General features: G+C 41.1%; 1 protein-coding gene and 1 long non-coding RNA gene across 5 annotated transcripts in view; one reads left to right on the top strand and one right to left on the bottom strand.

Moving 5' to 3' along the window:
* The window catches only part of LOC136831330 (delta(14)-sterol reductase TM7SF2-like), a 151089-nt gene that overhangs the window by 13479 nt on the left and 121408 nt on the right, over positions 1–16202 (bottom strand). For all 4 annotated transcript variants that reach the window (XM_067091582.1, XM_067091580.1, XM_067091583.1 and 1 more), the window contains exons 9-10: positions 12769–12896; positions 12370–12492 (exon numbers count right to left, since the gene is read on the bottom strand). In XM_067091582.1, the coding sequence (XP_066947683.1) occupies positions 12370–12492; positions 12769–12896 (251 nt within the window). The remainder of the gene's footprint in view (positions 1–12369; positions 12493–12768; positions 12897–16202) is intronic.
* Positions 1–16202, top strand: part of LOC136831331 (uncharacterized) — a 68816-nt gene that overhangs the window by 44385 nt on the left and 8229 nt on the right. The gene's annotated exons all lie outside the window — the stretch shown is intronic.

The raw sequence follows: 16202 nt of genomic DNA, 5'->3' as shown, positions 1-16202 counted from the left end.
GAGTCATAACACTTAAGGGGATCGGTCGGTTTCCGACTTTTTTAACGACAGCTTGTTGATATATAGGGGTTTGTTAAAGGATATTGTGTGGAACTTCTGGGGAAAAATTTCTGTTCAGTGACCTTAGGTTTTGTGGCGCTTAGAGCATTTTTCGCCAAAAATGGCCATTTTCAAAATGCATCTCCTCCTTTGCTTTTTGGATTTAAGGGATGAGATTTGAACCACGTATAAAACACATATGGACCTTGATACAAAGCCGGGATTTTTGATTTTTCAATTATTTTTTGAGATATGAATTTTTTTTTTTTTTTTTATGAAATTTTCCCAGAAAAATTACAGAAAAAAAAATTGCCAAAAATCAGAAACTCAAAATATTAAAAATCCCCGGCTTTGTTTTAATTTACCATGTTTCCCCATGTTATATTTAAAATTTCATTTAGATTGGTCCAATACTAAGGGAGGAGATGCATTTTAAAGGCGAAAAACTTATGTTTTGAGAAACGGGCCTTCAAAGTTTTAGTTACATAAAAAAAGTAAAAGGGACTTCAAAGACTGTGTTACAATTAATTCTATGGTTTTAATTTTTATTTTTGGGTATTAATTAATGCAAAATGATTATAAATAAGAATATTAATTGATTATTTATGTGCCTAAGACACATTCTTATAAATTTTAGGTTCCTGGTCCCCCCCTGTCTGATCTTGCTGCAAGGTATTACTCTAGGGTATCATAGTTGCCTACACTTTTTATTAGTGTCTCGAATCCATCCCTTGCCAAATGGATCCTGGGAATTACTTTACATTCACAATTAGGGATTCGTGATTCAAGTAATTCATCAAGTCTTGCTTCACTTATTATGATCATTTTATTTTCAGGATCGTCTATAGTATCAGCCTCCGAGCTACTGCTTTCTTTTTCTAAAATATCTTTGCCCTTTGGTAGTGACGAACAAATAAAAAGGCGTTTAGGGGTGGATGTGGTTGGTCTCTGGTCAGCAGAGATCGCTGCCTGCTCCGTTTGATGGGCGACAGCTCTCTCTCTCTCCGTCGCTCCATTCCCCTCTATGGCACTAATTTCTTGAACTCTTTCTTCTACTTCGCCTGGACTTTTCCACTTGGCTTTTCTGCATTCTAGAAGCATGAAGTGAACTCTTGGACCTTTTAGGCACGGTGAAAAAACAAAAACACCGCAGAAAATACAGAGTTCAGTCAAGGCTAGCGAGCATGAAAACGTGTCCTTCTAGCTTGGAAGTTTATAGGCAACTCTACGGCCACAGTCGGCGTCATGGTATGACGTGTGCGTTGTCATGGCTAGGAATAACTAAAAAGGTGCCGAGTAGGATATTATTGACATTATACATTTCATTTCAAAGGAAGTTTTACGTAATATATATATCGAAAAACTATACCAGACTAAATCATTTATGCGCTACTGGTGTTTTATGGGTATATAGTTATTGTTACATTTTAGGCCATAACTAGAGAAATACTGCAAATTTTAGCATAATATTTCGTGGACACATTCTTGAACCCTATACGAAGCCATAGAATTTTTTCAGCAAATCGAATTTTTTTAAAGATTATTGGGTTTTTTTAGGCGGCCGATCCCCTTAACGAAGGAAGGCATACACATCCATGTTGTCCCACGGGTGCTGAAAGGCATCCTACAGAACTGCTCTTTGGTCTGGGAGAGGAAAGCAGTAGAGGGGAAACTTCGTGTTTCTCACTTTGGCGAACAGGTCGACAGTCAAGCCCTTGCAGAGCTCCATCAACTTGGTGCCTACTTCTTGATTTAGGGACCACTTGGTGCTATCTGGTCTGCTATGACGTTCCTCTTGTTGGATGTATCTAGCTGTCAGGTCCAGTCCCCAAGCTTCCAACCACTCTTGCATATTTATCACCAGGTTGTTCAGCTCCAAAGAGATGGTGCCTCCCCTGTAGGCTACCACCATGGTGTTGTTCATCACAACTGCAGAGTTCTCAGCAACTTGTCCTTGGAATCTGGAGTGCCAGCCAGACTGCTCACTTCTCAAGGTGATTGATATGATGTTCTCCTTTGGGCCCTAATGTGTCTGAAATGCACATGCCATTCAGAAATACAGCCCACCCTCCTCAGAATACAACTGAGAATACCAGCATCTCCAGCAATGAGAGGCTGAGTGGCACCCCCTGAAGGTGGTTTGTTGGGTTTTCCCACCATCTCGGGTCCTCCCCGATCTTCTCCATCGATTCAATCATCTGTAACAAGGGCTCATCTGGTTTCCTCCAGGCTACCTTTTAGCTGCTAGTGATGGGATCTGATGCATACCCTCCCCCTGGTGACCAGTTTCTCAAGGGAGGTCAGACGTACGGTAAGAACCTGTTAATGCTTCGCTGGTTGCTGGGATGTTGAAAGGAATGGATCTGAGATCGTAAGAAGGTTGGCAATCTTGTCATTTGACAGTGCCTTCACTGCCAGTGTATCAATCTGCACCCCCAGGTACTTGATACTCTGCTTGGGGAAGAGGTCCAACTTGGTGAGGTTTACCATCACCCCCAAGTTCTTTTCACAGTGCCAGAATCTCTGTCCCACTCCGCCTTGATGGGTGATGATGCCACAATGAGCCAGTTATCCAAGTAACACTGCAGTCTGATCCCCCTCGCATACACCAGTGATGACACTAACTGGAAGACTTGAGAGGCTACTGCTAGACTGAAGCAAAGGGCCCTGAGCTGGTAGGCTACTTCCTGGGAGACCAACTGCAGGTACTTCCTGGAGGCCTTGTGGATGAGGAGGTGCAGGTATGTGTACAGCAGATCTACTGTATAGTCACCATGTAGTCGCTCTCCCTGATTGATGGACCGACTGGGGAGTCTGCTACAGGTTCAGTGCCATAAGATCTATCACCAGTGGCCACCCTACTGATGCCTTCTCCACCAGGAAAAGGCAGTGTAGCAAAGGACATTTCACCAGGATTTTATCTCCACTGCTCCCTTCTGTAGCATGACCTCTATCTATATCTCCTGCTGCAGGGCATTCCCCTTGGGCGGGTTGTTCCTGTATGAGGGTTATGCAATTGTTGTCTTGGGCAGGAGGCGGCTTTATTGGCCTGAAGGGCAGTCTGTAGCCCTTTTGAAGGACCAGGACTGTCCACTCCTCCACCCCGTACTGCTGTCACACCAGCCACATGGTCCCCAGGCACCCCTCCCCCCCCCAACTCTTCCCTGTCCTGTTCCTATGTCATCCATTGGAGGGCTGGGTGGCACAAAATGCCTGGTTGGAGTTATCTGCACCCCTTGCCCTTGCTGTGGGAACCTCAACTGCTGGGAGGGATGCTTAGAGGGGATGGCGGTTCTGCTCTGGAGGGGGGGTCTGCCTGCCGACCCTTGGGAGACTGGAGCGGGATTCAGGGACAATGCCTGCGAGAAGAGTCCTCCCTCTTAATGTCGACTGCCTGTCATACCAACTACAGCAGATGAGTAGGTGGCTGTTTCTGCATCAGTGTCAGGAACAACTCTTCAGGATGATATTTGTCCATGCACGGCCCAACTGCCTTACAACATAGAGAGGGCTTTTCCTGAGGGTTCCAGGTAGCTTCTGATGGCAGACCACTTCTAAGGTGGGATTAGTCCTTTATGTCTTTGAGCCAGGCCCCTTGGCATCAGTCCAGCCAAAAGATGGCTTTCAGGGCCCTTGCCAATGTAAGTTCTAGGTTCCCTACTTCTAAGGTGTTGAGCCTTACACTTTGTTGACAGAAATGCCCCAATGGCAAATTGTTGGCCAACCTGCAGATGTTGGAATCCAGAGACCTCAGGATAGTGAAAGCATTCTTGGGAACATTGTATTTCACCTGGCAGGGCAGGGGCAGGGGCTTCTCCAACCCAGAGGATGCCAGGGAGTTCTATATCCCACTCCACCAGGCAGCTCACTTCCTTCATCAAGTCTTGGACCAATGGGGACCAGGGTAGACAAGAGCAACTGCCTTACTTCTCGGGGGTTCTCAGCTGCCTACTCCAGGTAGGAGAATAAGGTGGGGCCTTCAGGGATGGAGATCGGTGGGTCGAATAGGACTAGTTGCTGCCTGATCTGCAGGACAAACTCCATGAACCCTTTCTCCTCTTCTGAGAAAGTTCCTCTGGTCCTTCCTTCTCCTGTCTGTTCCTCGCCACTTCAGTGCTGTCCTCCCTGCCAAATGAGGCTGCTGAATTGCTGCTTGAAGAGGCCCTAGGCATTGTCCCACTGGGGCCTGCACTGCTGTAGTCCCTATCCTTACTCCAATCAGCAGGGTGTTTCTATGGTAAGACCCTCTGGAGGAGCTGCTGGGATGACGGGATGTGGCTGCTTGCCCTTGATTTGCTTCTCCTCCTCAAGCTGTTCTGCCTCTCTGCGAAGATTCACTCCTGCTCTTCCTAGAGGCCAAACCGCCTTCGATGCTCCTGCTCTTCCTAGAGGCCAAACCACCTTCGATGCTGGGTGGAAGTTAAAGCAAGAAGCCGATGAGACCACTGAGGAGGTGGCTGATGCAACCAAAGGGGAATGTCTGCTCCCCCTATTGAGCCCTAGAGAGTACGACCCGTGTAGCCTCTGATACTTGGCCAGAGGGGAGGAAGAGCCTGCCGAATCTGCCCTTGACCTCATGCTAGCTTCTCTATTGCTTCTATCTGGTCTCAGGGCAGAAGAAGGGCGACAGAACGATTGGGAGGACCTCTTGTCCTCCCTGGTCTCCATGTGATAGAAGATGATGATGGGGGAGCCTCTGAAGATCACCTGCTAATGTCTGCTGGAGTGGTTGACTGCCCTTAATCCAGATATTCAGAACTTTCTTGGTTATGTCCTCCTTGGCAAGGGGTTCATCTGCTGACACTGCCAAGACCAGAGGGCAAAGAGAAGGGCTAAGCCTTCCTGGAGGAGGAAATGCCGTTCCTACAACTCCTTTTCTCGTAGAGGCGCCACTGGGGCAACTGCCACTCCACACACTCTTCACACATTGCTTCTCTCGTGCATTCTCATCCCTGTACAAATAGAGCGGATCTACCGCTATCAAGGACATAACTTGCTACAGGGTTTGACAACAATGAAAATCAGGTTTCCTGTCCTCTTTGGTAGCCATGAAACGCAAAGGGAGCTGACACACACACATGGGCAGCATACTAAACACTGGGTCACACAAAGGAGGTACGACCAAGTGACTCTTGAAACACAAAAATCACAGAAATGCCTCCCTTTGAATCAAAAACCATAGTGAAACTTCAAGGAATAACACACTGGGGCCCCAAGACACTGGTAGGGCAACAACCCTTCAAAGGAAAACAAAAGATCATGAACACATGAAACACAGACAAATCTCAGCTAAATGGGAGATGAATGCAGCAAGGAGCATGCACAGCAATAGCTGAGAACAAAAATGGAAGAGTAAGGCCTACTCGGATCACGAGTGGCTCACAGGCCTACGCGATAGGATTTTTTCTTTTTATTTAGGTCAGTGACAGCTGAAACACATAAGCATATTCCCTTCAGAACAAACTAATCTTTGCATATTCCCTTCAGAACAAACTAATCTTTGCATATTCCCTTCAGAACAAACTAATCTTTGAATATTGGACAAGTCATAATTTTTTCTTTTTACCATTGTAACATCTAATGCAAACCTTTGTAATACTGCATGATTTCAAAACAGTCAACTATAGGTGAACCAACGAAGTTGACCAAAAAGGCCCCCTTATCTTATGCTGTTGACATGTTTAAATTTCTCAAGGGTAAATTGCAGATAATAGATACCTTTTCCTTCAACCTTGACCTGTTATAATCCTGTGTGTTTGTGTTAGTGTTTGGCCCTCCCTATACCTCAAAAATGTCATCTGACCAACCTCCAACCGTTGCGGCAGTGTCCCTGGCACCTAACGATAACTCTGCCTCACACACAAATTCCGTGCTCAAGAACAATTGTCTTAAAAGTATACAGTACCAATCGAACCATTCAGTTGCCCAATCTATTATACAATCTGTCCATGCAACCTTCCCCGATGAGGAAATTAATGTTGCATATACAGAATGCAGACCTGATACCAGACTCCATTCTGATCCTCTCCCAAGAAAATATCACATCACTAAGTGGCTAAGGACCTGCTCAGTGAGAATCTACTCCGATGACCCTTTCACTATGCCCACAAAGGGATCTGCTGATCTAAGCCTTCCTACAGTGTACAATACAGCAGATAATGCCCTCCAACCATCAAAGTTTCTCTCAGAAAAAATTGAGGAAACAAATAACAATCTTTCATTGATCTGGGACACAATCAGGGGACTACAGTACAGGTACCATTCAACAGTTGTAAAACTTAAGAAACGACCTTTCACTGATTTGAGATGCAATCAAACGAGTTCATTTACTCACAGCTCAGCACCACGAGAGAAGTGGGGATGAGGTCAAGGTGATTGTACCCTCCCAACCTCCCCTCTCTCCCCAGTGCCTCCAGTGGAAGACAGATCCTCGGTCAAGATCACCTGCCCTCGTGAGTCTCCCCACCCCCCATGGTGGCTGATGATGAATGATCATGATAGGATTGGTGGCTGGCAGACACAAGCCAGCAGAAAAAAAGAAGAGAGACCCTCGTGTGCCCGCTGGACCGAAGCCCAACAATCGTGAATCACCTCACCCGAAACCTGAGAAGAGATGTCCACTGTGATTACAATTCACGCTCATCAGTGAGGCTAGACGCCATAGGAAGAGTGTCAAATTTCTCACGGGCTCTGACCCTCTTATCTCCCACGATTTCCATGAAAAATTAAACATAAAAGTTGCTTACAACATTACCTGCCAGTGAACCCCCCGTATTCGCGGGGGATGCGTACCACACCCCCCCGTGAATAGCTAAAATCCGCGAATACTTAAAACCCCTCTAAAAACACTTAGAACTGCCCATTTTGATAGTTTAAACACAAGAAAAACCCTGTAAAAATGCTTACACCTGAGTATTTTAATAGTTTTATCACAAAAAGTGTATTTACTCACGAAAATTATATTGAAAATACAGTAATCAGTGAATATTTGTCAGTGAAAAATACCGCGAATGGGGAATTTTCCGCAAATAATGGTTAGATATGTTCTATAGAGAAACCCGCGAATGTGAGTCCGCAAATCATGAGAACGCGAATACAGGGGGTTTACTGTATTTCAACACCTTGATGTTCTTCAAGGTGAGAATTTGTCCTAATATAAGTCTCAAGATATAACCTAATCTGGGACCTCCCCCCCCCCACCAGTACTTACTCACCTTCTACCACAAGTGCCAGCCTACCTCCCACCACAAGCAATGGCCAAACCCCCATCCACCCAAATGATCAACTCATTCATTCCCAACTTTGTGAATAGCCATGGATACATTAGATATAATTTCATGGGATATTTTTGGCCTCAAGTGGATCATTCCTCTCTTAAACATGTTCTGCAAAACTTCAAAGGCATCATTGCATCGCAAGCAACACTCCTCTGGCCACATGACCTTGTCATCTGCAATTCAGTGCATGAAGACTTCAGAGCTTTTGATCGACCTCATCGATTCAAATTACAGATCACATCGTAACCAGTTGTCCAAAAGGGGGCCTATCTTACCTGTGGCACAAATCTTTAGACAATATATATAGTGAATGTGACAACCTATAGGAGTGATAGATTGCTGGGTCTTCAAGTGACAGTAGGTTAAGTTAAGTATACCTTAGTTTTACCAGACCACTGAGCTGATTAACAGCTCTCCTAGGGCTGGCCCGAAGGATTAGACTTACTTTACATGGCTAAGAACCAATTGTTTACTTAGCAACGGGACCTACAGCTTATTGTGGAATCCGAACCACATTATAGCGAGAAATGAATTTCTATCACCAGAAATAAATTCCTCTAACTCTTCGTCAGCAGGTCGGAGACTCGAACTCGGGCCTGGCGAGTGCTAGTCCACAGCTCTACCAACTCGCCCAACGAAGAGCTTAGTGACAGTAGGGAACTCTAAGATCCTAACAATTAATGTTTATGTGCTTGGGAAAATAATAATTTTGAACAATACTGCATGATCCTAGGTGAGTTACACAGCATTATTCATTCAAAATTCTATTGCTGATCATATTTGTATAATTGGGGACCTTAATTTTCATCCCACAAATGAGCTTACTCACTTCTTCTGTCAAAATCAATCACTCCAAATTAGCCATGTAATGCTCCTCTCCCCCTTCCTATACCATACTTATGTACAAAATAGAGCAGACACAATAACAACCTCCTGGCAGGACCACTGCATCACATCTCTGCACCTTCATGAATCAATTGTGACCTACAAGATTCGCTATAATCACATCCCCTTACAGGTGTCATTCAATACCCCATCCCTCCCTACAGTGAACCTCCTAACTGGTAGCCTACCTGCTATTAACTGGGACTTTACAAACCACCAGAAAATCAGATCCTAAAGGGTGACCATGGAAAATAGGCTGCGGTCAATAGTTCAACCAGCACCAGGCCTTATAAAATGTAGAAATGTCCACCACAGGATTAATCTTACAGAATTCTACTCTAATATAATATCCACTATGCTTGCCTCCATCAGGGATATCTTTAGATTTTGTCAAAGCAACTCTCGTAATATACCTGGCTGGAATGACTTGGTTAAAGATCTGTATACACTCTCTTGAGAAATGTTTTTACAGTGGAGGCAAAATGGTAGCCTGAGGGAAGAACATTTTGCATTACTAATGAGACAGGAGAGAGCGCAGTTCAAACTTGCTCTTAAGCACTGCAGACCAAATGAAAAGCAACTAAGAGCAGATGCAATGTCTAGCAAATTAGTCTCTGGCAATTACTCTCATATTTGGAATGACATTCAATCCCTAAATCCCAAAACTAAGAAGCTATCACAGAGTAGAAGCCGTCAGCAACGAGGCTATCACAAGAATATGGGGTGATCACTACAGTGTTATCCTGAATTGAATAAACAATCAAGACTCCCGAAGGGAAGTAGGTAACTTTACTGATAGCATTCAATTTCATTTTGCTAATCGTATTACGTCTGGTAACATCAGCGATGCCATAAACAACTTACCCAAAATAAATCGTCTGGCTGCAGTGGTCTTCCTGCAAAAACTTTCAAACTCTGCAACCCGATAATTTACATTTTGATAGATGCAATATTCAATGCATGCATAATCCACCAGTTTCTCCCTGACTCCCTACTTTTAGTTCTTTTAATACCATTAATCAAAAATAAGTTAAAGGATGCAGTTGACCTTGGCAATTATCGCCCAATTGCAATTACTACAAATGCGTCAAAGATACTTATGTCGGTTCTTCTAGTGAGACTTCTTCCCTTTCTACACACTACTGACAACCAGTTCTGATTTAAAGCAAACCACTCAACCGGCACCTGCATCTACATCCTGAAAGAACTGCTGAACTATTACCTATCATCAGCCTCTCCTGTATTCTATGTTTTGTGGATGTGAGAAAAGCATTTGAAAGAGTAAACTACCTGAAGCTCTTCCTGAGGCCACACAAAAGAGGCACACCTCTATACCTAATCGGCATTTTATATGGCTGGTTCTCTACACAGCAATTTTGTGTCAAATGGCGTAACGTACTGTCATACAACTTCGGCTCCCTAAACAGGCTCCAGCAAGGGGTAGTCTCTCTCCTACCTGTTTAATACATGCATGGATGCCCTGAATGTCAAACTGAACTCACTTCCAATCAGATGCTCTTATCAACGAAACAACAATAAACAACCTCTGTTATGCCGACGATATGGTTCTGATTCCCCCATCAGTGCACGGTCTCCAGCGACTAATCGACACTTGCTGCAGATATGCAGAGGAATTTGATATCCTGTACAATGAAACCAAGACCCAGTGCATGTCGCTGCTCCCGAGATCACTTAAGCATAGAATCACAAATTTTCCTCGGAAATTGTTGTCTAGAATTCATGCATGAATTTCCATATTTGGGCCATGTCATCACAGACCACGTGAATGATACAGCAGACATAGAACAGGGGCATCGTAAACTATGTGCAACTGGCAACATGATTGTTGGCCTTTTGTCACCGAGCCACGAAACTGCTGCTCTTCTGCTCATACTGCTACAGCATATATGGGTGTGTTCCCTTTGGATGAACTATAGCCAAGACGCCTCGCCAACACAACCCGTTACCACTCTGCCATGCATATATGTTCATAGACAAACTGCCTGTATAATTTAAAAATCTTTGTTAGGCAAACAATGTCCAGTCTGATCACCCAAATACAAAACAGCAGCAATTCGCTTATCTGATGCATCCTAAGCAGTGAGGCAAGAGGATGATCTAAAATGTGGGAAAGATGGGGTAATGAGGTGTCTGTTCCATAAATGACATTATCTTCCTTCACATGGGTGGCCCAAGTTGCTGTGTACAGGCAGTCCCCTCGTAACGGTGGCGTCGGTTAATGGCGTTTTGGTTTTACGGCGCTTGGCTAACGATGTTAACTAGTTTTTCAGCATCGGTAAATCAGTTTATCGGCGTTGGTAAGCGGTTCATTGGCATCGGCAAGCGGCTTACTGGCACCAATAACTGGTTAATGGCACCGTTAAGCAGTTAATTGGCGCTTGTGGCTTCATAAACACCATTTATTACCATAATTATTGTGACGTTCCGGTTAACAACGCTTTTCAGTTATCGGCGCTCAGCCAGGAATGGAACCCCTCCCATTAACCAGGGACTGCCTGCATACCTATTCTCTGTTTTTTTCAATTTATTAATGTGTAACCTGCAGAATCTGTTATTATTATTATTGTTGTTTTTATTGTATTACTAAGTGCTTTATTATTATTATTATTATTGAGATTTGCTTTTTTCACTTTTCATATTTAGCCCTCTGGACCTGGCTTATGAAACCACCTAAGGTCCCTACTAGAAATTAATTGTATGCACTGTGTTTTTTAAATTGTTATAATTTTTATATTTTTACTATTATTCTCAATATTAGTACTGTCATTACCATTATTATAATTACTATTTCTACTACTACTTCAGCAACTGTGTGGATATTGCTGATTGTCATTTTATCTTGTGTATCTAGATTGTGTGTACTGTACTGTATTGTCTCTACTTTGCATATTCCGTGTATATGGCCCTGAGCTGAAATAGAGATTATTATTATTATTATTATTATTATTATTATTATTATTATTATTATTATTATTATTATTATTATTTCCTGGTTTTCTTTTCCTTGTAAAAAGCAGTTTACAGTTAAAATTTCTTTTCTAAGCGATAAGATATTATGATACATGAAAGTATGTGACCGGAAATTAAACCATCAGTGTAAATATTAACTGATTCCAGTTAACTCCCCTTTTGTACATCATGTCACTCATAAACTCGACCCACTTTTGTACATCATGTCATTCATAATTTGGGTTTTTTCATTTATTCTAAGATTCGTTGGTCTTATTTTAATAACTGAGGTTTTTGGTTTTTTCCCTATATTTTACATTTCACCAAAGTTTGTCACGATTGTAAAGTACAGGGGTCCTTTATTAAAAAGGACTGACCTGGAGATACTGACCCAAAACCATAATTATTTTCCTCCTCACTATCCCCTTGGGGTAAATGCAGATTTGGCAACAAGTGAGGAAACATGTGTCAGATTTGTCTTAAATTTTTATGTGCTATTTATGGCAATATATTAATTACAATACTGCCCTCAATTATAATTACACATTTCTCAAATAAATGCTACTTTTAAAGAATCACCATAAGTCTGTTTGCCAATTCACTACATTTTCCTCTGTTGACCAAGCAATTTTTCATTTCTCCTATTTTCTGTGGGAATGTAAATTTGACATATTTCAAAATTTAATATCTTCCTAAGTTTTCATATTTTTTCAACAATTATTATGGGCTACTTACTATTTTTTATAGAACTAAAATATAAATTTAAAATTCATTAAACATATTTTTACAAAAATCTGAAACAGAATGTGTAAAAAAGCATCATAATATATATATTATATTAGTTACTGTTTCCCCCACTCAATAACAAGGGACTTTGCTAGATAATAGTCACGAATAGGGAGGCACAACAGCCTTAACAATTTAATGTGGTGTGTTGTACTAACCAATACAAAATGCCCTTTATAGACCCCTAAAATGAAATGCAGTAACATGCACAAATAGTTTTTCACTTTCTAAACATCGTTTTTCATCATATCTCGACTAAAGACAATACTTTTCACTCCATTTCAATTCAGGATAATGCTTTAATAATGAAGTATCATTTTTTGCATTTTCATTGGCTAGTGACCTTCCACCAAGATGCTGGTCATAGAAATGTTGATTTATGAGACCTATAACAAAACAATCAATCACTTACCACACAAGAAAGTCCAGGAAGTGAAAGATATAATGCTTCCAAGGTAGTTAGGGTGCCTCACAACACCCCACCAACCTGACACCAATAATCTTCTTCCCGCAGATGTTGGAAGGCTTTCAAGATCTGCGGTGGGGAAAAAAGGCTTTTCCAAATTATTTTGTAAAATACTGTACTATGCTTGCTCACTAGTTCAGGCACATAAACTTTGGGATATAATATATACATATTTAGTCCTTTATATATGAATACTGTAGTTGGGGATAGTAGTATAAATAAAAAAATTTTGAAATAATTTCTAATACTCAAGATTTTTTACTATTAGTCACTACATATTACAGTATTTAAAAATCCCCAAAACTATCATCCTGACTTGGAAGTACACTTTTTAGAGAAACTTACGAGCTACAGCAGGATCAGAAGGGTTTTTCCGGAAAGCATGAATCTGAGAATACGACCCACGGGATAAGGTGTAGCCAATAAGGTTGACAGCAGCAATAAGTGATAGGAAATACCATTCCAACTCAGTCCTGTAAAAATATCATCAGTAAATATTCACATAGCAAAACAACTGCACTCTAAACACCACACTTTCAAAACTTGGGGGAGAGAGAGAGAGCATAGCCACTGGAAGAGCTACAGAGGAGCTGAATAGGAGGGTACGTGAAAAGGATATTCACAGAATATTAAAAAACTAGGAAAAAACAAAGATAAGATCTACTAGATTAGTCAAGTGTCATCAAAGATAAAGGAAATATCTTGCATAAAGATGATAGCATGAAGCAATGATGGTTAGATCATTCATTAAAAGGATCTCCTAAATATAAAATGAAAGAGGGGCTGCAGGAATGGTGAGGGAGATAGAAGCTACAGAAGTAAAGAAGGTTATAAATAAAATGATGAACTGCAAAGCACAATGTGCAAATTTAAATGTTGAAGGGACTTGGTTTGGAGGAAGAAAAGTAGATACTAGAACCATTAAAGACAATCTGGGAAGAGGAAGTAATGCCAAATGACTGGCAAGAAGTCTGATGGTATACAGTATGTGCTTAAACACAAGAGTGATATGGAGTGTGATAAGAAAACCAGACTACCAGAACATTTATTTAAGGTTTTAGAAAGAATATTTGACAAGAGATTGCATGCAATTGTGAAGATTGGTGGACTGTACATAGTATGGTTTCAAGAAATGGTAATTGGAAGCTCTACTGTACATTTATATATGTAAAGAAGACATCTGATGGAATACCAAAGTAGTGTTTTGGTGTTCAAGAAAGAGAAGTGACAAAAAATTTGGTTAGGTTGGTTGAAATGATGAATTAAAGTACACTCGGCAAGAAAAGTGAAGATACAGTTTTCTTTAGATTTCGTTCATCAAATTTTTATTTTTTTCTTACAGAAAACACAATCTCGGTAAATTTACTCTAGAATATGAAAATACAATGCAAATTTTATCATATATGTTAAATCTGCAAAACAAAAACGTTCAGATACTTAAAAACACCAAGCATGTCCGAAGTAATCAGAATTTCTCAGATGACTTCGTTCATAGAGATCTAAAAGATAGTGTGTGAATATCTCGGTGTAGTACTCTTTATCAGAACGGCAATATTTACTCGTTTTCCGTTATGGACAGGCTTATTATTGCATCATCATACGAGGTAGTGATAATTTCTTTAATTTTCACACATTCATATTTGTATTTCACGGTGTTAAAAGTCAGCTGGAATTAATGGCAGTAAATGTTGCGACAGCTACGGTAAGTTGACCAAATCTATTTAAATCTGCAAGAGCGTTCTCTATGATGTGTGGAGCACTTCAGCGGGAAAACACAAGTAACTGGATGTTTTTGACGCGTTGCTCGTTGCTTTCCGTTCTCTCTCTCGTTCTCCATCTCTCTCTCTCTCTCTCTCTCTCTCTCTCTCTCTCTCTCTCTCATCGCTAAAACATACTATACAAATATAGTATCGCTCAATCTCTAAAAAAAAAAAAAAAAAAAATGAGTAGCTCTACATATAGGCCTAGGCTTACACAACAGCAACTCTCTCTCTCTCTCTCTCTCTCTCTCTCTCTCTCTCTCCCTCTCTCTCTCTCCCCATCGCTAAAACATGCTATACAAATATAGTATCGCTCAATCTCTAAAAAAAAAAAAATAATGAAATGAGTAGCTCTACATATAGGCCTAGGCTTACACAACAGCAACTCTCTCTCTCTCTCTCTCTCTCTCTCTCTCTCTCTCTCTCTCTCTCTCTCTCTCTCTCTCTCTCTCTCTCTCTCTCTCATCTCTCTCATTGCATTGCATTCCTTTATTGTTCCCCACATTGCTCAAATTTAACTCTTGATTTCACTATGGAAGGTCGCGTTTCTGATTATGCAAGCATTCCTTTCATTGTGGTGTCATAAATTCATTTGTATAAGGTTAATTGGTAGGTTACGTCGAAAAATGTTTATTTTGCTCAGAACTGTCGCTGCAAATTACAACTTGAACGAATACTGTAAAGCTTACTACTGCATTTAAGTATCAATGATGTCAGAATCGTAGAATATGATTGAAAGTTATCGGAGGTCAAGCAAAAAACCAACACACTAAGACAGAAGCTCCTCCCCTTTCTAAAGTTGCCAGATGTCGCATTATTGAGCAATATACTGTATGTCCGAAGATTTAAAAAAACTGTATCTTCACTTTCCTTGCCGAGTGTACATGGACAGAAGTAATAACAGCCTGTGGCAAAACAGAAATGGTATAAGAGTTGGTTTACAGCAATGATTGGCACTCAGCCCATTCCCAATTGTACTGACTATGAATGTGCTCAGTGAGGGTATTAGGAATAAAAATTTATGGAATCTTATATGCCAATAATCTGGTGATTACAGGATAGGATGAAGGACTGCAAAGACAGATAAGAATGGCAGGAATCTCTTGAACAGGAGAGGATAGGTTATTTGTACAAGATATATAGGCCTAGACTTAAAACCAGAAGAGATTTTAAAATACTTAGGATCTATCGAAATCCAAGCGGGAGTGTAAAGCTGAGGTTTAATGAGGATAAAAGCTGCCTGGCAGAAATGGAGGGGGGTGACAGGGGTAATGTGTCATATACTGTAGCCAAATAAAGTGAAATACAGATCTACTGCACTGTAACCAGACCAGTGACCAAGTATGCTTCAGAAACATGAGCATTACAAAGGAAGGAGGAACACAAGCTGAAGTGAACAGAAATGGGGATGCTGAGGTGGGTTTTGCGGTTCTTGCTATGCGAGAGGCTGGAAAATGAAGCAGTCAAAATTATTATTACAGATATGGTAACGGTCGAGGCTGAGATGGTATAGGCATGTGATAAGGATGAGTGAGGAGGACAGAATAAAGAGGGTTTCGAAACTGTTAGGAATGGAAGGTCACAAAGGAGACAAAGGATTAGATGTGGCAATAAAGTGATGAAGGATTTGGAAAAGAAGGGGTTTAATGGAGGAGGAGGCATCAAAGCAATCAGCCCCTTACCTTAGAGGTGTTGGTGGCGATGATCGTAATTGTATACTTACGGTACAGTTAAAATATTTTTTTTACCATTTCTCTACCATACATCACTATTAACAAAAACTGCCATTGCTCGATCATTTTATGGCTGATTCACAATTATAAGAATATATGTCAGCACTTTTAAGACAATTTTGCTTACCACAAGGTACTGAACCTCCAATAACAAAAATTAATCTCCATGAACGTATTGAAAGGACACTTCATGTACTGTGGATTTAATTCAATTTTGTGTGTGGATGATACAGAAATTATTAAAAGTTTTAAAATATGGATAGATAACCTCTATTCTGTCAAAACC

Source organism: Macrobrachium rosenbergii, chromosome 48 (assembly GCF_040412425.1).
Source record: "Macrobrachium rosenbergii isolate ZJJX-2024 chromosome 48, ASM4041242v1, whole genome shotgun sequence".
In the NCBI taxonomy this organism is placed as follows: Eukaryota; Metazoa; Arthropoda; class Malacostraca; order Decapoda; family Palaemonidae; genus Macrobrachium; species Macrobrachium rosenbergii.
This window is presented reverse-complemented; position numbering and strand designations above follow the sequence as displayed.